This window comes from Saccopteryx bilineata, chromosome 6 (assembly GCF_036850765.1).
Source record: "Saccopteryx bilineata isolate mSacBil1 chromosome 6, mSacBil1_pri_phased_curated, whole genome shotgun sequence".
NCBI classification, from domain to species: Eukaryota; Metazoa; Chordata; class Mammalia; order Chiroptera; family Emballonuridae; genus Saccopteryx; species Saccopteryx bilineata.
The window spans coordinates 123193977-123216744 of record NC_089495.1 but is presented as its reverse complement, the minus strand read 5'-3'; the positions used below and the strand labels follow the sequence as shown (position 1 = coordinate 123216744).

The window sequence follows — 22768 nt, the reverse complement described above, 5'->3', positions numbered from 1 at the left end:
CTTTGCTAGAATTTATACTAACTTTCTTATAAGCCTTCTCAAGGGTAGCCATGTCCTCATGTGCCTCGGAGAACTCTCCTTCCTCCTCTGAGGGTCCCTTATCCTTAGAAGAGTTTGTCTCTTGGAATGCTGCTGCTATTGTTTCAGTTCCTGTTTTTGACTCAAATGTTGCATGACCAAGAAGACATGGCACCCGCTTTGTATTGAGCATGTTTTAAGCCACTGTGGTGGATTTATTATTAAATTTAGCCACCAATCAATGTATGGAAACTAATCGGGACAACTTGGGTTCCCAATTATTATACTCTACTCGGTCTGCTGAAGGCCCACGGTTAAGGCACATATGAGAAAGCAATCAATGAACAACTAAGGTGTTGCAATGAAAAACTAATGATTGATGCTTCTCATCTCTTCTTTCCTATCTGTCTGTCCCTGTTTATCCCTCTCTCTGACTCTCTCTCTGTCTCTGAGAAGAAAAAAAAAAAAAGATTCCAGGAAGGGGGAGGAATTACAATCAATGCAAGGTAGTATATAAATTCTGTCTCCCATTGAAAGAGAAGAAGTTTCTAGGTTAACTTTTATTTTGGATTTAAAATTGAATGACCCATTGTTTTTGCAAGCCAGAAACTTCTACATTCTCCCCCCTCCCCTCCCTAAAGGAAGGATGGGACAAGAAAGCCTGATAGGAAAGCCTGCTCTATCCTCCCAGAATCAATATCAATTTTCAGCTTTTTGGTACCTTACAACAGCCTCAGCCACCCACATTACACTAGTCTGTCTGCTCCTTAATGAGTGCTCTGCTACCTCTTCCTGCTGCCTATCGCCCTCAGACAGTGCCCTGGAGTTGATGAACAAACGATGGAATCTGTCCCCTACTCCATAAAAATCTACTCCACTCAGAGGGAGGGCATGAGTAGGGGATGAGCACTCCTCTGCCGGGGCCCCCGTGCTCCAAGCCCACAACGGCCAGGGTAGGTAGGGGTCTTTCTGAGGCCAGGCACTGAGAAAGCGCTGAGTCACGTTCTAGGCAAGCGGCCAGCCCCGAGGGAGCCTGGCCTTCCCGGCTCCAGAATGCGGACCATGAGAATTGCCCCAGGGTACGGGGCTGCGGCGCGTGCCCAAGGGGTCTACAAGGCTGCGAAGCGCGCCAGGGCCTGCGGCCTGTGAGAAGGTGCCCGGGGTTTGGGGCTGCGGAGCTCGCCCAGAGTGTCCAAGCGCGCCGGACTAGGCGGCCGTGGGTGCGCAGAGAGCCCCGCCGGCACCTCCGCGGACGGCTATGTGGCCGCCGGCGTCCTCCGTTGCCTGGAGCCGCGGGTGCCAGCGTCCGACGTCACCACGGCCCGCTGGCTTGGACCCGACCGGTGGGGGCATGCGGGAAGAGGGAAGTAAGTCCGGGAAAGTTGGCTCCAGGCACACGGTGTGGCCTCCCTGCCGGCCTCTCTTTCCGCGGTGCCTTTCTTCGTGCCCTCTCGAGTTTTGCTCGTTTATGGGCTTTCTCCCCGACTTCACATTCCGCTCCTCTTAAGGGCCTTCTCTTGCCCCCCTTTTTCTGTTTCCACACATCCACTGCCCTTCGGCCTCCCTCCTTCCTTTCCTTGCCCCCGAGACAGTTTCGGAGGTTCCAGCTGGCCGGGCGCCGCGGAAAGGCACAGGCGGTGTCGAGCGCCGCCTCGCGGCCCCCTTGTTCCGACCCCAAGGGCTGGGGCACTTACCCCCCCCCCCCCCCCCCTTCCTGGCTTTGGTTTGACTTGAGTTAGAAGGGCCTTCGCGCCATGTGGCACAGCCGCGTCCTCAAAACCCGCTCAGAGGCTTCTGGAAAGCCGAAAGGGAGTCCTAAAGAAGAGACCTTGAAACTGAAGATACCCCCAGGGAGAGCAGGCTGGAGAAGGGCAGGATTCAGCCACCACGTGGAACATACTCCATGGGAACACGTGTCCAATGCCAGACTCCCACCTCCTGCGCCCTGGCCTGAGGAAGGTGACAAGTTACAGTGGGAGGCTGGGGCGTCCACAGAGGGGCAGAAGGGAATAGCGATTCTTTTCAGCCACATCTCTGTGTGGTATTTCTGCTCCTTGTGAGTATGTTGCTGTGATTTTCAGGACAGAAAGGCTCACAGTTGCTGCAAGAGGCGCGCTTACCTCCTTCCCCTCAATCCCCTACTCTGGGACACACACCCACGAGCTGATCTCACTCCTTTGGTCCTCCCTCCATGCCCCTGCCCCTCCCTTATCCTCCTGGATTTAGTCATCACTTAGTTATTTATTTGTTCATAGTGCCTCTCTGTCTCCAGCTGGATGCTAGAGAGGCAGCCCAGGTCTTCCTGTCACCCTCATGATACCACCCGCCCTAGCGACCTAAGCTTTCTTCTTTCATTTTTGTCCCTCAGCTCTGAAGACCAGTTGCTTCTTGCCTGCCTTTGATCTGCCCTCAGCAGGGCTCCAGCTAATGCCAGTGAGCTGTGGACTACTTCACAAGCTCCATCAGGAGGACGAGGTCCAGCCTTCCAACCCTCCCTTTCCAGGTTTGCACTTTGCCTCCAATGTTACCCTAGTGACATCCCCCCAGCTTCTTTGATGACTTGAATTTAAACTAGTTTATTCAAGGGACAATCTGCAATTGTGAAAATGATTTTAAAGCTTGCCTGGAGAAAATAAACAAAATGAGAATACATAGGAAGTTTTGTTTTTTGTTTTGTTTTTGTTTTTGGCAGAGACAGAGAGAGTCAGAGAGAGGGACAGATAGGGACAGACGGACAGGAAGGGAGAGAGATGAGAAACATCAATTCTTCCTTGCGGTTCCTTAGTTGTTCATTGATTGATTGATTTCTCATATGTGCTTGACCAGGGGGCTACAGCAGAGTAAGTAAACCCTTTCTCGAGCCAGCGACCTTGGGCTCAAGCTGGTGAGCCCATGCTCAAACCAGGTGAGCCCACGCTCAAGCTGGTGACCTCCAGGTCTCAAACCTGGGACCTCCACATCCCAGTCCGATGCTCTATCCACTGCCTAGTCAGGCTGGGGTTTTTTTGTTTTTGTTTTTGTTTTTGAGAGAGAGAAAGAGAGAGAAGCCACAAAGGAAATATTAAACATGAAATATATACCTGAAATAAATCCCATTTAGTTGTGATGTGTAATTCTTCTTATACATTGTTGGGTTTGATTTGCTAATATTTTGAGTATTTTGCACCTGTATGTGAGAGAGGTTGGTCTGTAGTTTTTCTTTCTTGTAGTATCTCTGCTAGTTTTAGTATTAGAGTAATGCTGACCCCAGAGAATGAGTTAGGAAGTATTCGCTCTGCTTCTGTCTTCTGCAAGAGATTGTAGAAACTTGGTATCATTTCTTCCTTAAAGGTTTGGTAGAATTCATCAGTGAAACCATGTGATGGCTCAGTGGATAAATTGTCGACCTGGAATGCTGAGGTTGCCAGTTTGAAACCCCAGGTTTGCCTGGTCAAAGCACATATGGGAGTTGGTGCTTCCTGTTCATCCGCTCTTCTCTCTCTCGCCTCACTAAAATAAATAAATAAATAATTTTTAAAAAGGAAAGAAATCATTTGAGTGTGGTGCTTTCTGTTTTGGAATCCTAGTAATTTATTCAATTTCTATAATAGCAATAGGCCTATTTAGATTATTTATTTCTCCTTGTGTGAGTTTTGGTAGATTGTGTCTTTCAAGAAATTGGTCTGTTTCACTTAAGTTATCATATTTGAAGGCATGGAGTTGTTCATAATATTCCTTTCGTATCCTTTCAACATCCATGGGATTGAAATGATGCCTCCTAATTCATTCCTGGTATAAGTAATTTTTGTCTTCTTTCTTTTTTCTTGATTAGCCTGACCAGAAGTTATTGGTTTTAAAAATCTTTTTAAAGAACTAACTTTTGATTTCCTTGATTTTCTCTATTAATTTCCTGTCTTCAATTTCATTGATTTCTGCTCTAATTTTTCTTTTCTCCTGCTTATTTTAGATTTAATTTGCTTTTGCTCTTTCTAGTTTCCTAAGGTGGAAGCATAGATTACTCATTTTAGACTTTTCCCCACTATAATGTACGCATTCAATGCTACAAATTTCCCCCTCAGCCCTGCTTTCACTGCTTCCCACAAATATTGATGTTTTATTTTCCTTTCCATTTAGTTCAGAATTAAACATTAGATGCCATTTTTCATTTGTTAGCTTGGCAAAAATGTTAAAGTTTGATAACGCGGTGTTGATTAAGGTGTGGAGAAATAGGTACATATATATACTTTGGTATTGGAAGTGTATATGAGTTCAACCATTTTGGATGGAAATTTGTACATTTCTGTAGAAAATTTAAATGTATATGTGTTTCAGTTTCATATACATGTATATATACAGGGGTGATCATGCACAAGCCACTATGTATATGGGGCAAAGTTTCCAATAGCAAAAACCTGGATATTAGAGAGTATCTATCTCTAATATCAATATTGAAAGATGATCAAGGTATGCCATTAAGTGAACTTGCAGGCTACAGGAAAGTATGTTTAATGTGATAGCATTTATGTTTTCTTTAAAAAAAAGGGTTTATTCTGTGTGTAATATTCCTGGATTTGTATGCATACATCTAGAAAGTCCTTAATCATCTGGTTGCTCCTGGGGTAGAGGTGCTTGGGAGTCAAGGCAGAGGAGGGCACTGTTTGTTTTTTGTTTTTGTTTTTTTACCATATACCTTATTTGCAGTTTGAATTACATTTAATTTGAAAAATAGTTTTCGAACCAAATTGCAGGTTTGAGCCCACATGTCGCTGAAAGTGCACTAAACATTTCCTTTGCTCTCTCTTCCTTATAGGAAAGCACACAATAGGCTGTCCACTCCTGTGCTTTGTATACCCAGGCCCTTTCTCTCATTTCATATATAAAAGGACTTTAAAAAACCCAAAAACTTCCTGACTACTCTGTCAGATGACACTGTTAATGGCTTGTGGTTTCTAAATTTAAAAAAAAACAAAAACATTTTTGATCATTACAGAAAAAAGGAAAATTTGTTTTTTTAGAAGAAGCATTTTGGTCCTGGCTGGCTTTCTCAGTGGTAGAGCATTGGCCCAGCATGTGGATGTCCCAGGTTCGATTCCTGGTCAGGGCACACAGAAGAATTGCCCATTTGCTTCTCCACCCCTGCCCCTCTTACTTCTCTCTCTCTCCCCTCTTGCAGCCATGGCTCAATTGGACTGAGGTGACCCTGGGTGCTGAGGATGGCTCCATGGCCTCTGCCTCATACCCTAAGAAGAGCTCAATTGCTGAGAATGGAGTAACGCCCCCTAGTGGGCTTGCTGGGTGGATCCTGGTCTGGATGCATGAGGGAGTTTGTCTCTGCCTTCCCTTCTCTCACTAAATTTAAAAAAAATAAAAAAGGCATTTTAATGGAAATTATTTAAATTAACCTTATCTTTAGAAACTGAGCACTCCTTGTACTCTACTTACCATTCTAGAATTTTGTGGTGTTTTTCTGAGTTCTTTTGTTTTGCTGTTTTTGTTTTTTGCAATGCATCTATCATATTTAAATATCTGTAATACCAGGGAACAGACACTGTAGTTGTTTACATCATAGCATACAGATTTTCAGTATGTCTACCAGGCTAGGCAACATTAATTTGGAGGAATGTTACACTTGTTACCTCAGAAAAAGCACCAAGTCTGGAATTAGGAAGTAACCAAAGAAAGAACACTAGCCTAGAGTGGGGGGCGGGGGGGGGGGAGAAAGAGCTCTTCCTCCCTCCCTCTGGAAAGAGAATCTGTGAGTCAGCAGGGAGGGAACTTGGCTATGATTAGCACCTTTGTGTTCTGCACAAGTCTGTGAAGGAAAATTAAGGCTTCTGAAACTGCAGTTGAAACACCACTTGCTCCTTTTGCTTAAAGCAGTTTGTTCTGAGTATAGTTAGGGAATCACAGCTTTTACTGAATCAATGTCTGCTGTCGACACATGCCTGACATTGGGTTGAGAATAATTTAAACTCATCTTTTCATTCTGTTTTCCTTTCTCCAGATATGGTTGTCATAAAAATAAGCAGCGATTTTCTTGAAAATCAGATTGGCAGCTTTGCATAGCAAAAACAGACCTCCTGAGGTAACAAACATAGGGGTGGGCCCAGAGGAGAGCCCTCTCCCAGCCAGCTGTGTTGATTTAATGCAGCTGACCTCCCACTTCCTCTCAAGCTTCCTCGACAACAGCTGTGCCCCATTTGGAAGTTTATTGTGAGGATTAGCCGAGATAAGGAGCAAAGATGGTGCTTGTAACAGAGATGGGCAAACAGAAGACTCTGGATACATGGCGGCTGGCAACCAAATTACACTTAGTGAAGGATATTTGAGAAAATCAAAAACACGCCAACCAATTGAACTGTCTGGCCATAGCAGGACACCTTTTAACATAGATATGTAAGCCATTACTATAACTTTAGGTGTTTTTTAAAAATATTTATTTATTTTAGAGAGAAGAAGAGAGAGAGAGAAGGGGCAGGGGGGGAGCAGGAAGCATCAACTCCCATATGTGCCTTGATCAGGCAAGCCCAGGGTTTCAAACTAGTAACCTCAGCATTCCAGGTCGACACTTTATCCATTGTGCCACTCAGGTCACGCGGGGGTATTTTGTTATTTATTTTAATTATTTTTTTCTAGAGCAAAAGGAAGGGAGAAACACACATATAATAGTTTATTTACAGAAGTGCAATGATATTGTATAAAGTTCAAAGTATTTGTTCACAGTCATAGAGGATTCCGTTCCTAAGACCTACGGAGCAAGACGAAAGCGGTATTTTTCTTGAGCGTTTACTATGGCCTGGGTGCTGTTCAGAGACGTAAAGTGCTGAACGAGGCTTTCCGGGCTGGTCCACCTGAGCCACACTTGCCAGCCACACTCTCGATGGCTGCCTGCCCCCCAGCCCGTTGCAGTGCTCTGCGCAGAAGTACTTCCGCCTGCCACTCCCAACATGGCACCACCAGCGTACTCCGGGGCGGGGCCAAGGTCGGAAGTGGGTGTGACAGCGACGGAAGCCGAGAAGGTACACACGCTAAGACAAAACACTGGAAGTGGGACCCACAGGGTCGTAGAGATGATTCCCCCGCAGGAGGCGTCAGTCCGACGCCGGGAAATCGAGGATAAGCTGAAGCAGGTTGGACTGAGGCTGGGGAGGCCGGGGAGGAGGTGAGGGAAGGGGCCTGGACATCAATCCCTGAAAGGAGAAGGGCTTGGGGACGAGGCCATGGGTCTGCGATGCTGTTATCTTTAGCCTAAAGCTTCTGGTGATTCCCTCCTCTCTGCTCCCCCAGGAAGAGGAGACGCTGTCTTTCATCCGAGACAGCCTGGAGAAGAGCGACCAGCTCACCAAGAACATGGTGAGTAATCCCTCTGCTGGGAGGAGAGAGAGCAGGCCTCCAGATCCTGGCGGAGAGCCCTGCGACCTGGCGGTTCCGGTCCATCAGGCCTGGAATTTTGGCCTGGGTTGTGATGGTGTTAATGTGTGGGTTTCTCTAGCAGCAGTGTGGCATGTCTGTTACCTAGCTCCCTTCCCCTTGTACGCCTCTTCATTGAAGATGCTGCTGTCTCCCCCCTCCCCCCACCAGCCTCTTCAAGCTTTCCTCCTCTCCTTCCAGAAACATTTAGTGAGACTGACTTAGGTAGGCTGGGTATTGGCCATATGTCATCCTTAATTTAAGTGATGGTTGTAGAGCAGGGTTAGCACTTCCGAGATTTCTGGGGGCAGGCAAGGCTCAGCCATCACCCCTTGAGGGCTTTGGGGTAGTGTGAGCTCCAAAGTCAGACAGATATAGGATCTAGCCCTCTCCCTTCAGTTGTTGTGGTTAACTCATCTGATGAAACAGAGACAATGTGCCTGACCTGTGGTGGTACAGCGGATAAAGCATTGACCTGGAACTCTGAGGTCACCAGTTCAAAACCTGGGCTTGTCTGGTCAAGGCACATGTGGGAGTTGATGCTTTCAGCTCCTCCCCCCTTGTCTGTCTCTCCTTTCTAAAATGAATAAATAAAATATTTTTAAAATAAAAAAAAAAACAGACAATGTGAAGGTCATAGGAGCTAATACATGGAAACACATGTACAGTACCTGGTGTACAGTAGGTGCTCAAGAAATACGAGTTTTCTTCTTTATTTCTAGAGGATACTATAAAGTATAAATTGAGTAAATACAAACTTGGGTATCTCTTTAGTAACAATCATAAAGTCCTTATTTAATGGCATTCACCTTTAAGGAGCAGGCTTTTGAAAGTGCCAGCAATGCATTTGAGACTACTCCATATGAAACTACTTTCTGTTCAGTCTAGGAAAGCCTCAGAAAGAATGGAAATTAAGATTTGGCTTCACAGGGTGGAAGGGAAACTATCCTGGGATGATTATGTTAGGAGAAGTTCATTTGTTGCTTGGTTTGCCTTCAAATCAAACTTCATCCAATTTATTTGGACTACATCCTATGTGTCAGACATGTGGGAGGTGCTGAGGATGCAGTGGGGAACAGCTGCACTCCCGTCCCTTCCCTCATGGAGCTTATTGTCCAGAAAACCAGAGAAAAGGCAGCAAATACCAAAGACCTGGTGGGTGTCTAGAAGTGATGCCGGGACAGCTGTGAAGCCTGAGACAGGGTTTCCCCGCAGGTATCTATCCTGTCGTCCTTTGAGAGCCGCCTTATGAAGCTGGAGAACTCCATCATCCCTGTGCACAAGCAGACAGAGAACCTGCAGCGGCTGCAGGAGAATGTTGAGAAGACTCTGTCCTGCCTGGACCATGTCATCAGCTACTACCATGTGGCCAGTGACACTGAGAAGATCATCAGGGAGGGGTGAGCTAGGGCCAGAGGCTCACATTCTTAATGCTTCCTGGACCAGTGGCCCTAGGCTGTGGAAGGGAGAGGTAGAATATATTTGAGACTGGAGTTTTCTATATTAATTTTCTTCTTTCCCCTTCCAAACATTATTTTCTTGGTCCTTCTCTTCATCTTCCATCCACCCAGGCTGATAAGACTTCTTTCCTTCCTAGCCCTACAGGTAGACTGGAAGAGTACCTGGGAAGCATGGCCAAAATTCAGAAGGCTGTGGAGTATTTCCAGGACAATAGCCCAGATAGCCCAGAGCTCAACAAAGTGGTAAGGGTCCAGCAGGATAATGTGAGAGGTTTGGGGACACCAGCCCCTGCCCTGGTCTCATGTGAGACTGCACCAGCTTAAAGGAGAATATGATAGAATAAACAGAAGTATACAATACAGTACCCATACTGCGGTCCTTAAGACCTCTGCCTCAGGAATTACAGATATACATTTTTGTTGCATTTGTATACTTTAACTAACCCCTTCTTATCTGGTGACCACCAAGTTATTCTTTGTATCTATGAATTTATTTCTGTTTTGTTTGTTCATTTATTTTGTTGTTTAGATTCCACATATAAGTGAAATGATATGGTATTTGTCTTTCTCTGACTTATTTCACTTAGCATAATACCCTCTAAATCCATCCACATTTTAAGTGAACAGTGCAGTGGCATTAACATGTGTGAATGTGTTTTCAATTCTCTTACATGTTCTGGATACCTGTCCCTTATCAGATAGATGATTTGCAAATATTTTCTCTCATTCTGTGGATTGCCTTTTCACTCTTTTAATGGTATCATTCGCAGCATAAAAGTTTGGGGGTTTTTTTTGTATTTTTCCAAAGCTGGAAACAGGGAGGCAGTAAGACAGACTCCTGCATGCGCCTGATGGGGATCCACCCGGCATGCCCACCAGGGGGCGATGCTCTGCCCATCTGGGGCGTCGGTCTGTTGCGACCAGAGCCACTCTAGCGCCTGAGGCAGAGGCCACAGAGCCATCCTCAGCACCCGGGGCCAACTTTGCCCCAATGGAGCCTTGGCTGTGGGAGGGGAAGAGAGAGAGAGGAAGGAGAGGGGAAGGGGTGGAGAAGCAGATGGGCACTTCTCCTGTGTGCCCTGGCCAGGAATCAAACACGGGACTCCTGCACACCAGGCCGACACTCTACCACTGAGCCAACCAGCCAGGGCCCGCAGCATAAAAGTTTTTAATGTGACATTGTTCAATTTATCTTTTTTTCTTTATTGCAAACCCTTTTCAAACAAGAAGACAAATTAATAGTGCAGTAAGAAAATAGTCAATATTTATGAAGCATCTCCTTACGAAACCCTGGGTTTCATCTGTGAACATACAGTTTGAGAGAACATGAGGTGAAGAAGTAATCAAAGAAGGCTTCCTGGCGCTCCTTGTCTGGGTTAAAGGAAGTGGAGGCAAAGGAGGGGGAGGTGAGGGCTAGCTCCATACCAAAGCAGCAGCAGCAGCGGACCCTCTTCCTTCTTTCCTTCCTTCTTCCTTCCTTCCTTCCTCCCTTCCTTCCTTCCTTCCTTCCTTCGCCCCTACAGAAGCTGCTGTTTGAGCGGGGGAAGGAGTCTCTAGAGTCTGAGTTCCGCAGCCTGATGACTCGTCACAGTAAGGTCGTCTCTCCAGTGCTCATCCTGGACCTGATCAGTGGTGAGGAGGAGGTGGAGGTCCAGGAGGAGGTGCCCCTGGAACACCTGCCCGAGGGCGTGCTCCTGGACGTGATCCGCATCTCCCGCTGGCTGGTGGAGTACGGCCGCAACCAAGGTGAGAGGCCCCACCAGGGAGGGTGGCCAACAGGTCAGGCCCAGAGGCAGGGGGTCTCTTTTTATTTCTTTAACCCACCTGGGTTTATATGTATATATTTGAATAGTTATATATCTATAGATATATATGTAAAAATTTAATAGGGAATAATATAGCAATAAATCTACAGCTTATGTATCAAATTGTAAATCTAGTCAAATCCAAGTTTTTCTTTATACATCATACTTTTCTCTTTCTTTACTCTTTTTTGGATTAATTAGAAGATTTTTTTTTTTTTTTTTTTGTATTTTTCTGAAGCTGGAAACAGGGAGAGACAGTCAGACAGACTCCCGCATGCGCCCGACCGGGATCCACCCGGCACGCCCACCAGGGGGCGACGCTCTGCCCACCAGGGGGCGATGCTCTGCCCCTCCGGGGCGTCACTCTGCCTCGACCAGAGCCACTCTAGCGCCTGGGGCAGAGGCCAAGGAGCCATCCCCAGCGCCCGGGCCATCTTTGCTCCAATGGAGCCTCAGCTGCAGGAGGGGAAGAGAGAGACAGAGAGGAAGGGGGGGAGGGTGGAGAAGCAAATGGGCGCTTCTCCTATGTGCCCTGGCCGGGAATTGAACCCTGGTCCCCCACATGCCAGGCCAATGCTCTACCGCTGAGCCAACCGGCCAGGGCCAATTATAAGATTTTTGAATAGTACAGAAAGCCTCACATGAAAAGCAAAAGTCTGTCTCCTTACTTTTTGGATGCCTACAATTTTATAGCCCAAACATGAGCACTGTTAAGATTTATTTATATCCTTCTAAAAACTCCTACAACTGTGAGACTGTGTGTATGTGTGTCCTCTCCTCATTCCAGAATGGAAAGCCATGCTACAATTGTTTTGTTTTTAACTTGTGATAGCCTTGAGATTGTTCCCTATCAGTCCATGTACATTTGCTTTGTTTTTTTAACAGCTGGACAATACTCCATGGTATGGCAGCACCACCATTTCTTTAGCTGTTCCTAGAATTAAGAAGCAAAAAATCTTGGATTAAGCAAAATTTTAGAAAACAAAAACTCCAATGACTATTTCATTTTAAGCCCTTTAACCCTCCATGCACGTTGTTAATGGCTAAAGATACAGTGTGTTTTTTCATTCACTATTGTTTGTTGTCTCTTTGCCTCCTTTTGATCGTTCACATCCTTTGACCCTTACTAAGTTGAATTTGGATATTAGCTTTGTATTTTTTACCTAAAAATAACCTTAGCTTCAAAACATGAAAAATTATCAGTTCTATTTTTAAGAGGAATATTTTTCCTCTTAAAAGTTTGCCTGATTTGAAAAAAAAAAAAGTTTGCCTGATTTGGGATGAGGCCTGTGGGTGGCTGCAAGCCAGAGTGGGAGCTAGGAAGGGGTTAGCAAGTAGAAATAGTGAGCACTGCCACCACCCTGTGAGCCGACCTAGAGGGGAAAGACAGGGACGCTGGCCATCACAGCCCTGTCACCCTGTCTCTCCTCAGATTTCATGAACGTCTACTACCAGATTCGCTCCAGCCAGCTGGACCGCTCCATCAGGGGCCTGAAGGAACATTTCCGGAAGAGCACTTCTGCCTCTGGGGTTCCTTACTCCCCTGCCATCCCCACCAAGAGGAAAGACACACCCACCAAAAAGCCCATCAAACGGCCAGGTGAGGCCCCGCTCTGGCCCATTAAGCACCAGCCAGAAGTTTGTGTGGGACCTGGACTGCTGTTGGCCACCCTGGGGTTAGCAACATCAGCCCCTCCAGAGATTGTTCTCAGAGTAACCCCCAGGTATAGGTATACAGAACAGAAAGCAAGTGTTTACCCACCCAACAAGGCCCCCATTGGGTGAGGCTCTTCCTTCTTATTCAGCACAGTCTGGGGTTACATAATGTCTTTGGAGTGGAGGGAAGTCACAGATATGGAGAGGTAGGGTAACAGGATGCCGGGGCAGAGCCACTTGCTGGGCCCATTGTCCCTTCAGGAGGCCGGCTGTACTGCTACAGACAAGACCATGGGGTGGAGACAGGGCAGCCTTCCCCTTCTAGAAAGCCAAGGTGGCTTGAAGTGACACATGGCTGAGAAGTGGATAGGAAAGAGTTATGCATTCACAGTCAGTCCAGAAAGGAAAATAATCCCAGCCATCCTCTCCTAAGAGGTTCCCCTAGCTCTCAGGCAGCTCTGGGAAGCTAGTGCCTTCCAGCCGGGAAGTCAAGAGAGGGATGCTGAGGGAAGAGAGCCCTGGGCCATGGGTTGTTGGTGTCCTGGGTGAACAGCTCACTGTCTGCCGCCATCTTGTCCCCCGTAGTCTGTACAGGTAAACAGGGTCCCTGTGTGTACCTGCTGCTGGGAAAGCCTGGCTGTCTCTGGCTGCTGAGAGATGTTGCCCTCGGCTCAAGAACAGGCTGGGACATTCTGGGGTGAGGGGCTGCTGCAGGCACATGCCCTAAGCGTGGCCCATGGCTCCATCCCTCGTGAAAACAGGCTTGATGTAGAGTTCACACTTTTTGGTCCCTACCTGCCTGTGCCCTTCAGAGGACAGGGTGGCTGTTCCCACTCCACAGCAGCACCTTTGTTGAGGGTTTGGAGAAATGGCAGAGTGGAGGCTGCCCTGGGGGCACAGCCAGGCAAGCATTCCGGAAGCTGGTGGCGCAAGAAGGAAGTGCATTGCCTTCTCTCCTCCAATATGGGTACCCTGGCTGCCCCGCCCTCACCCCAAAAACTAGTGACAACTAAACCCGCCCCCTCAGCGGCTGCTGCACGTGGGTCAGTTCATCTCTCTGCCTGTGTGATGAGCAGGTTCTGTGTCTGGGCAGTTGCCTGGACCTTGGCCAGTCAGTGCTCACTTCCCCTCTGTCTCTTTTGTGACGGGCCCTGAAGTCCCCAGGACCTGCTGTGTTCTGTCCCAGGAGTGCTGGCTGGCTGTGCAGGGACAGAGCCTCCTGGGAGGAAGGGTTCACAGTGGACCTAATCCATCCTTGGCTTGTAGACCCGAGAGAGAAACGACCAGGGAAGGTCCCCGTGGTTTCTGTGGGGCATCAAGAGTTGTCAGGAGCTGGTGGGCTCAGGACTGATTTGGGACTAAGGAATCAGGCCTGGGGACAATAGTCCTTGGCTCTGAGGAGAGGAGCAGGGAGGCCTCTGTTGCTAGTGATGAAACGCCAGCCTCAGCGTCCTCTGTGGTGATGGGGTGTCTGATGGCTTTGGCAACTGCTGGGTCAGCAGTCCCAGTTCGCGCCCAAGTGACTGGGCAACAGTGGGGCTCCTGCAGACCCAGCGTGCCCATCTGCCCTGGGCAGTGGCGGGCAGGAACTTGATGCACTGGTAAACAGGGCTGCTCACTGAACACAGAGACGAATACAGAGCTGGGGCCCCAAACTTGGTTTTAGGAGCTGATTGTGTGGTGCGAACAGGAAGAAGTGAGTCCCTCCAGACCTTGCCTCTTTCACCTAGCGTCTGTGGGGCATGTCCAGGGCTCAGCAGCCTCAGTATGCTCTGAGATTTAGGGGACAAGACTGGCAGTCTCTAGGGATGAGGGACCAGAGTTTTGCCTGTTTGAAATGCTATTTGATTTCCCCACATTTTCTGTCCTGAGGTGTCTCATTCTCAGGGAGGTGGCTGACCCCAAGGCTGGGGGTGCTGCAGTTTTGTTTCATTGTATTTACTTGTGACACTAACTGTTGTTTTTTTTCTGTGTGCCAAGAGCATGTTTCTTTTCCCACTCTCTCCCTCTGCTCTCTGTGAGATGGCTTCTGTTAACCCCTCTCAGCTTTTGAGTTTTTCCCAGTTGCTTTGATGGTTTCCATAGCTTCAGAGCATGGGGTCAGGCTGTCTCTGGGTCTCCAGCCTTCTTTCCTGGGCATTGCCCTCCAGGATGCTCCTTCCATCTCACCAGCTCCTGGGTGCTTCTTTCCCTTGACTACTGTTTGGTGATCTGCCAACACTGAGCATCCCGGAGAGGTCTGCCTGGAGTTAGCAGCAGGGTGCAGGCCTCCCAGCTTCTGGGTGCCCCAGGCTCTGCCCCTGGTTGTGTCATCTGGGTGTGAAAGCTTCATCAGCTCCTCCGTCCCTAACTTTCAAGCCCTCGTCTTTTCTGATTTCAGTGCCACTCAGGAGTGCTTTTGTTTGGGCTCCTCCTGGTAGGTCTGTGCCCACCTCATCCTCAGCCATGGCATGTCCTAAAGCAAGCCCAGAGCCAGAATAATGAGGGTTAGCCGCAGAATTGGAAGCTCTATTTGGGGAATGTGTCCGTTCCTTGTTCTCTGTCTGCTGGGTGTCCAGTGGCCCTGGGGGAGGGTCTGCTGGGCGAGGTGGTGTCCGGGCATGCTCACTGTTGGAAGGTTGGGCATGGGGCCGTGGGCCGGTGGAGGGCTGCTGCTGTTTTCTCTCACTCGTTTCCTAGGTCTTCTTATCTCCTCTCTGTGTGGCTCTGGTGACAGGGACGATCCGTAAGGCTCAGAACCTTCTGAAACAGTATTCCCAGCATGGTCTAGATGGGAAAAAGGGGGGCTCTAACCTCATTCCTCTGGAAGGTAATCACCCTGTGTCCCTCTCCTGTTATCTCCTCCTCTACCGTGTCCACCCCGTGGCAGGGCAGAGCCTCCAGCCCCCAAGGAGGGCCTCGGAAGAAACCCTGAAAGGGGAATAGGGTGGGCACTGCATGTCCCTGTGCCACTCACTCCAGCTGGCACAGCGACAGGTTTCATGGCCTTGGCCTGGTCCTGTTTGGCTGACGGCAGCCCTGCCCTCCCTGAGTCACCCCCACCCCCACCCCCCACGTCTCTGTCCTTGTCTTGTGTTTGAACCCAGAGAAAGTTCTTTTCCGTGGGCAGCCCTTTCACGCTCAGACCCGCAGTGGCAGGACCACACCAGCCTAGGCCTCCTGGTCACCCTCTCTACCCCAACTTCAGGATGGGCTTGTGTATATGTGCAGCAAGGGGATGGGCAGTTGGTTGGCCATGTCCCTTCCTCCTTCTATCAGGGAAGGACAGCTCCACCCTGGAGGACTCAACCCTCCTTCATAAGAATGATACTGGGGAACAGAAAGAAGGCTGTTTCCATTCACTGGGCAGCAACCCTTCTTTAACTGAGTCTCTCTCCATGTATGACAAGATAACCCGCTGGGTTCGAGCGGCAGTCCCTGTGCAGCTGCCAGAGGCTCCTCACAACTCTCCTGGGTCCTCACATCTTTCTCTTGGCCTCCAGGCTTGAGGAAACCAGCTCCCAAGGGTGGCCTGGGGCACTGCAAATCAGGCTTGAAACGGCTGTTCCCAAGGTGGTCTGAGGCAGAGTGGGTTCAGAACCCTCTCCAATGCCCCTTCCCCAACACCCCATTTCATACCCCTAACTGGAGATTGAGGGTTTCTTTCCCAGTCCTTGAGGGCCCACCTGCCCAGCCCCTGATTAAATGCTGCTTGCACTTGTGCGGCCGACGTCTCGCTAGGTCACGAGCATGATTTCCGAGTTAAGCACCTGTCCGAGGCCCTGAGCGACAAGCACGGGCCACTGGCCGGTGAGTACCATAGCCCAGACTGAGGGCAGCCACTGCTGCCCTCACAGCAGTCACCAGAGGGCCCAGCTGGCCCCTCTGCTTCAAGGATGGGCCGGATTTATCGCGTCTCTCCAGTCTCACTCTTTCAGGAACTAGGTCAACCTGCCTCTCTCCAGGTGGGAGTGCACACCTGTTTCTCAGGGCCCGGGCCAAGGGGAGAAGTTGCCACTACTTGGAAGGCAGGCAGAGAGGGAAGGTGGCTCCTTGGAGGGCAGGGAGCCCTGACACCTGACTCCAGCAACAGCGCCACAGTTCTGACTTCTGAGAGCCCATCCCTTGGCACACAGAACTAGGTTGCCTGCTGGCGCCCGTGCCTCAGCCTCCAGTAGTGGGACCTAGTCTCCTGGGGCAGCTGACAACCAAGGAGCCCTCTCTCTCTGGGGCTCACTTTGCTTCTGATCAAATTTTAACCCCATGCCAGTCAGCCTCTAGGCCATAGCCCACATCTTCTTATGTGTTCTAGAGGGCTGGTTGGACTGGTCCCTGCCCTCACAGACACAGCATTTTCTGAGATAGATGACCATCTCCTTGAGGTGGACACCACTATCTGCCTGTCCCTGGCTGGCCTCTTTCCCATACAATTCAAAATCCTCTTCCTGGGGTCAGACACACCCTATTTAGGAAATCCATTTACAGATTTCCCTCCTTACCCTTTTATCTATCTCCCATACCTCCAGTACTTGATTCTCTGGGACATAAATACTATCCATGGCACGGCTAAAACTGCAGCCAGGACAAAGACTAGACTCAGCCCCCGATTTCCCCCCAACTCAGTTGGGCCTGCTGGAGTCCTCACTTTCTGCCAGAACAGTCTTCCTCCTCCCTGTCTGCTGCCAGTCTGGGCCACAGGCCAGGGACTGGGGAGACCTGTGCCCCCGCAGCAGGGAGAGGGCTGTCCCCAGACCAGCAGCTCAGTGTGCTGCTGTCCCCCCCAGGAAGAGACGACATGCTGGATGTGGAGACCGACGCCTACATTCACTGCATCAGTGCCTTTGTCAAGCTGGCCCAGAGCGAGTACCAGCTGCTGATGGAAGTCATCCCTGAGCACCATCAGAAAAAGACCTTTGACTCCCTGATACAGGTTCTTCCCTTCCCCTGTGTCCAGATGCCATAGCAAGAGCTGTCTCTGCAGACGCTTGAGTTTGGGCCATGCCTAGTATCTGTAACCCTCAAGTACAGCCACCACCTCCACCTTGCATCCTGGGGAGCTGTCCTGGGTGGCATGTCCAGCTGGTACCTCCCCATCAGAAGCATACTGGCTTCCCCCATATCCCTCCGGATGCCCTCACTGTCCCTGGGAACAAGCTTTCACCACTCTGCCCCCTCTATGAGCTTTCTGTGTGTCCCTTTCTCAGGATGCACTGGACGGGCTGATGCTTGAGGGGGATAACATTGTTTCTGCCGCCCGGAAGGCCATTGTTAGACACGACTTCTCAGCCGTGCTCACCGTCTTCCCCATCCTGCGGCACCTCAAGCAGACCAAGCCTGAGTTCGACCAGGTGCTCCAGGTGTGTGGTTGGGGAGGCTCTGGGGATATGGGGAGGAGTCCTGCCACCGACACAGCCTCCCAAGAGAACCACGTTCTCTGCCCCCACACCTTTGCCCAAGGGTAACTGGAAGCAGCTCACAGGTCTGTGAGTGAAGAAGAGGCAGTCCCCTAGGGTGAGGGATGGGGTAGCAGCTGGGCCTGAACGAAACTTAACATACAGCCGGTGACTGAGGACAGTGGCCAGGGCTCAGCCCGCTGTGTAGCTGTGTGCTTTCTCAGGGAACGGCCGCCAGCACCAAGAACAAGCTGCCCAGCCTCATCACCTCCATGGAGACTGTTGGTGCCAAAGCACTGGAGGACTTCGCTGACAACATCAAGGTGATCTCCCGCCTTCTGCTGTCACCAGTGACTTGGCTGGGGAACTCGTTCAGTGGGCAGGGTCTGAACGGCCAAATCTGCACAAGGGAAGCCAGCTGCACTGCGAGTCTCCTGTCAGCACCCACTTGCCTCTCTTTCTTTCTGGGGACTCCAGGCCTGAAGCTCCCCATCTCCTCCTGGCGTGTCTTCTGTCTTGCTCACCTTTGTGCCACAGGGTGTCCTGACACCTGTCTGCCAGGAGGTGGCGCCATGACCAGGCTGATAGATGGGCTGGGTTTGATGTCTCCCATGGGAGCTCTCCCAGGGAATCTGACTGTTTTTTCCACAGAATGACCCAGACAAGGAGTACAACATGCCCAAGGATGGTACTGTGCATGAGCTCACAAGTAATGTAGGTGCTGCCCGAGGTCACAGAGGGAGGGGAGGGGCCCAGAGCCACCAGGACCATGGAGTGCTTAGCGCCTCCAGCAGAACGAGCTTTCCCTCGCAGGCCAAACCCAAAGCGGGAAACTGGAAGTTTGCCACTATCTTTTTCACCGGGCAGGCCCCTGGTCCTGCACTTACCCTATAATAGTCACAGGGGCCCATTGTGGGGGGTGATGTGGCCTCTGGGTCCTGCCCTTGACCTTCTGGGACCCGTTTTCCCCTCATAGGCCATCCTTTTCCTGCAGCAGCTCCTGGACTTCCAGGAGACGGCGGGCGCTATGCTGGCTTCCCAAGGTACTTGGCATCTCGTAGTGTGTGTGTGGGGGCAGCCCTGTAGCCCCTCCTTCCTGCCTGAGGATGTGGGATTAGTCCCCCCGTGGGCACCTCTGGTGAGATTACCTCCAGCCTGTGGAGCTGGATGGAGCTATGGTCTGTGGTGGTGCCCCAAGCTAATTGGGTCCTCCAGACAGCTTCAGGACTGAGCAGCAGGAGAGCAGGGTTTAACTGCCCCAGTCTCTCTCTGGAGAGCACTCATGTGTTTGAAGGTGCCCTTCCTGCCCCGCTCTCTGTCCAAATTTCTTCACATACCCTTGTGTTCACCTGTCCTAATGGGTCTCACACAGCTGATACTTCTGGAGGCTGGCATCTCAGGACCAGCCTGGTGTCTTCCAGTCTATCCAGGCACTGAGATGCAGCCCCATGTGTTTGGGCCCAGGCCCTCCCTGCTACCCTCACTGAGGGCAAGAGCTGAGGGGGCAGCTCCTGGCCTATGGGTCTCCAGGTCTCCACTTTCCTGTGTCCCCTGGTCTTCAGCAGGTCTGGCCTTGGTGTGAGCTGCTGTCTGTGTTCTGGCTGTCGTGGGGAGTGGTCTGCTTGACTCGGGATGACACAGTCATTTCTAACCTGTTTTTGCACTTTGCATCTTTCTCTCATCTTTGTCTCTCCCCCTCTGTATGCACTGCCTTTCACTCCGTAGTTCTTGGGGACACATACAATATTCCTTTAGACCCCCGAGGTAAGCAGCAGGGTTCTACAGCCCCATCCTCTCCCTCTGAAGCCCTGTGAGTGAGGTCCCCTGGGGACTAAGGCAACCGGACAGACTCAGGACCTGTTGGGGAGTGGGGTTAGAGGGCAGGGGTCCCTTCTGGGTGTTCCCAGCTCTCACAGCTCTACACATGGCCACTCTCCATCTGTGAGGTTACCCAGGCGGTATCCTGCTGTCCTCAGCACCGTGCATATATCCTCCAGCCTAGCCCAGCACCTGCCAGCCTCTCCCTCTCCCCTGCTTTGGCCTTCTGCTCTGTGTGGGCAGGTCCCCTCTGCTTAGAAGGGCATGGTAGAGGAGGTGGTGGGGGAAGGGGAGAGGCCGTGGGAGCCCATTCTGACCCTGTTGACAGACGGGATGGCACAGCCTTGGATACCACCCAGCATGGGTTGAGGGTTGAAGGGCAGGGTGTGTCCCACTCCTGTCCTGCCAGCCTTCCTGCTGATCATGGGCCACCCTGTCACTATAGAGGGGCTTGCCCTGGGTTCCAGAAAGAGTCCAAGGGAGTGTTCTATGCAGCAGGTGGGGAGTCCTAGAGCTCAACAGATATCCAGTTCCTGCTCTGAGCTCGTTTCATTCCCATCAGCCAGAGAAATGAAGGCTCAGCGGCCCCACCTAGTGTGACCTCAGTTGCCCTTGGGCTGGGAGAAGATCAGAGAGGGTATTAACTGCTGCCGCTGCAGTAACAGGGCTTCTCCTCTCTCCCAGAGACCAGCTCTTCTGCCACCAGCTACAGCTCCGAGTTCAGCAAACGCCTCCTCAGCACCTACCTCTGTGAGTGCTCTCTGGCTGCCAGCAGCCCTGCAGCCTAGTGCCTGCCTCGGCTCTGCTACCATTTCTGGTCACGCTCCTGAGCCCCCGTGACCTTTGGAATTACAACCTAACCTTGGGTTCAGGGGTGAGGCGGGGTAGGCAAGGGATCTTGAGGCTTGTAGAATGTGGAGTTGGGGAGTGACAGGTAGGACTCAGTTTGTGGGTCCTGGGATTGGGTGGTTTTGGTCAAACTGCCATGTGGGAGTGGCCATATCTTTCCCTGTGCAGGTAAAGTCCTGGGCAACTTGCAGTTGAACTTGCTGAGCAAGTCCAAGGTGTATGAGGACCCAGCTCTGAGCGCCATCTTCCTGCACAACAACTACAACTACATCCTCAAGGCCCTGGAGAAGTAGGTGACGGCATGTGCTGCTCTATACCCTCTGTGTGTCCAGTTGGGGGGTTAGTGTTTTACTCTTTGCTGCCCCAGGACCCAGAGGTGTGTGTGTGTGTGTTCTGCCTTCTTAGAGCTCCTGAAGGTTGGGTGGGGTGGGCAGACCCCGCTGGTGCTGCTGCCAAGGCCTGCAGCCTGGGTCCTGGGGGCCAGTTCTTTCCCCTAGACTTTGTCCCCTCCTCAACCCCAGGTCTGAGCTGATCCAGCTAGTGGCTGTGACCCAGAAGACTGCTGAGTGCTGCTACCGGGAGCACATTGAGCAGCAGATCCAGACCTACCAGCGCAGGTAAGAGGCTGCGCCCTCCTGCTCACCCCCGCCCCTGTAACCCACCACTCACGCTCCCTTTCCAGAGTCTCAGGACACAGGGCCCAGTTGGAGTGGGATCAATAATGGACAACTGCTGCCCTGGGGACCCCAATTCTCTGCTTGTTTTGAATCACATTCATGGGGTGGTGATGGGAGCACCCCCCCCCACTGCTCCGTGCTCCTTAGGGGGCCACTATGCCAGCCTCTTCAGAGGGTTGTCTGCCTGCCGAGGGTGAAGCATAGTTGAAGGGCTGAGTGTCAAGGATGTAGGTAATGTTTGGCCCAAGCAAAGAACAAAGTAGCAAGAGCACTTAAACTTGGATGAGCATCATTCTGCAGAGCTCCCTCTTCTGTTCCTGGGGCGGGGGGGGGGGGGTTCTGTCTCTCCCCTTGTGTTCCTTCCAGCCCTGAAAGTGTCTTCCTCTTCTTACCTCTTACCAGTTCTCCACCTCTCCTTTCCCTCTCATCTGCTTCTCCATTTTAGTTTGCTATGTAACTGAGGTGAAGCATAGTTGATAGTATTTGTTCCTGTTTCCTTTTCCTTTTCTTAATTTTAAAAGCAAGCATCTCAAACACTTTCTATTCCCAAGGAAAATCTCAGAGGTGTTTTGCTTAGTTGTGACCCAGATCAATTCCTGCCCTCTCCACTCCCCCTCAGTAAATCAAGAGATTTAAAAAACAAAGCAAACCCACCCCAGGAAGAAGTAGCTGCCTGAGCCCTGTCCCTCTTCTGCCCTCTGCTTTCTCTCCCTCCTGGTAGTTGGTTAAAGGTGACTGACTACATCGCTGAGAAGAATCTACCTGTATTCCAACCCGGAGCCAAGGTGGGCTGAAGGTCTGGACTGGGAGGGGATGTCTATCAGATGAGATACCTTTCATCATTCTCTGGGAAAAAGCAGACAAGAGTCCCTCTGTGATAAGAGAGCTGCAGAAGAGGGGGCTGGGCTCAGACCTTTGGGGAAGGAGCAGGGGCAGGCGATGCTGCTCTGAGGAGAGCTTCTTTCTTGGCCCCTCAGCTTCGGGACAAGGAGAGGCAGATGATCAAGGAGCGGTTTAAGGTGAGTTGGGATCCCTTCCCTTCCACTGCTTGCTGCTGCTGCTGCTGCTGCTGCTGCTGCTGTTGTAATGACACAGACCCAAATGTTTGTCTCTGGGTCACTTCTCTTTCCACCTTTTTGGTGGCCAGGGCTTCAATGATGGCCTTGAAGAATTGTGCAAGATACAGAAAGCCTGGGCTATTCCCGACACGGAGCAGAGGGACAAGATCCGCCAGGCTCAGAAACACATTGTCAAGGAGACCTATGGGGCCTTTCTGCACAGGTGAGCCCCACACTCCTCATTTCCCCAGCAGGGGCTCTGTGCTCTTTTAAGAAACATGGATGGTGTGGTGTGTTTGGGTGGCAGATCCAGTGCCCTGGGTGTTGGCGTGGGGCCAGGTAGGGATTTCTCTCAGGGGCGCCCCATCAAGAAGACCTTAGACTGAAGGTGGAACAGGGGAGGCACTAGGCCTCCTCGCTGACCTCAGTACCTGGTCAGGTATGGCAGCGTGCCCTTCACCAAGAACCCTGAGAAGTACATCAAGTACCAAGTGGAGCAGGTGGGCGACATGATTGATCGTCTCTTTGACACCTCCGCCTGAACCTCCTACTGTCCCTGCCTGGTTGCACCAGACTAGCATATTATTGGACACATAAACCATTGTTAACTTGTCTTTGGGTTGGGTGACTTTGATGTCCTTTGGAACAGGGACATTTTTTCACTGC

The 22768-nt window shown here is 50.7% G+C and overlaps 1 protein-coding gene and 1 long non-coding RNA gene across 9 annotated transcripts; both read left to right on the top strand.

The window, feature by feature from the left end:
* Nucleotides 1–1090: 1090 nt before the first annotated feature.
* On the top strand, nt 1091–5434 carry LOC136309560 (uncharacterized). The gene is made up of 3 exons (XR_010726302.1): nt 1091–1977; nt 2387–2521; nt 5171–5434. It is a non-coding gene; the product is annotated as an uncharacterized lncRNA (long non-coding RNA).
* A 1194-nt stretch (nt 5435–6628) lies between these two features.
* On the top strand, nt 6629–22715 carry EXOC7 (exocyst complex component 7). Of its 8 annotated transcripts, XM_066237904.1 has the most exons (21): nt 6645–7127; nt 7285–7350; nt 8623–8807; nt 9005–9110; nt 10391–10613; nt 12105–12272; nt 15045–15137; nt 16049–16117; nt 17092–17237; nt 17512–17664; nt 17925–18023; nt 18352–18414; nt 18677–18743; nt 19426–19464; nt 20203–20268; nt 20536–20656; nt 20889–20984; nt 21766–21829; nt 22022–22063; nt 22192–22325; nt 22542–22715. In XM_066237904.1, the coding sequence occupies exons 1-21, from the start codon at nt 6945–6947 to the stop codon at nt 22642–22644; spliced, it is 2286 nt and encodes a 761-aa protein (XP_066094001.1). In that variant the 5' UTR covers nt 6645–6944; the 3' UTR covers nt 22645–22715. The 8 variants fall into 8 exon arrangements, with proteins under 8 accessions (XP_066094000.1, XP_066094001.1, XP_066093994.1 ...); XM_066237897.1 differs by lacking the exon at nt 15045–15137 and having other exon boundaries at nt 6651–7127; XM_066237896.1 differs by lacking the exon at nt 16049–16117 and having other exon boundaries at nt 6651–7127.
* Nucleotides 22716–22768: the final 53 nt, after the last annotated feature.

Excerpts from the sequence above, each read along its gene's own strand:
- EXOC7 (XM_066237904.1), top strand. The coding sequence starts at position 6,945 with ATGGCACCACCAGCGTACTCCGGGGCGGGGCCAAGGTCGGAAGTGGGT. Across the intron at positions 18,415-18,676 it reads TGCATGAGCTCACAAGTAAT|GCCATCCTTTTCCTGCAGCA; the intron begins GTAGGTGCTGCC and ends TTCCCCTCATAG. Across the intron at positions 20,985-21,765 it reads ATCCAGACCTACCAGCGCAG|TTGGTTAAAGGTGACTGACT; the intron begins GTAAGAGGCTGC and ends CCCTCCTGGTAG.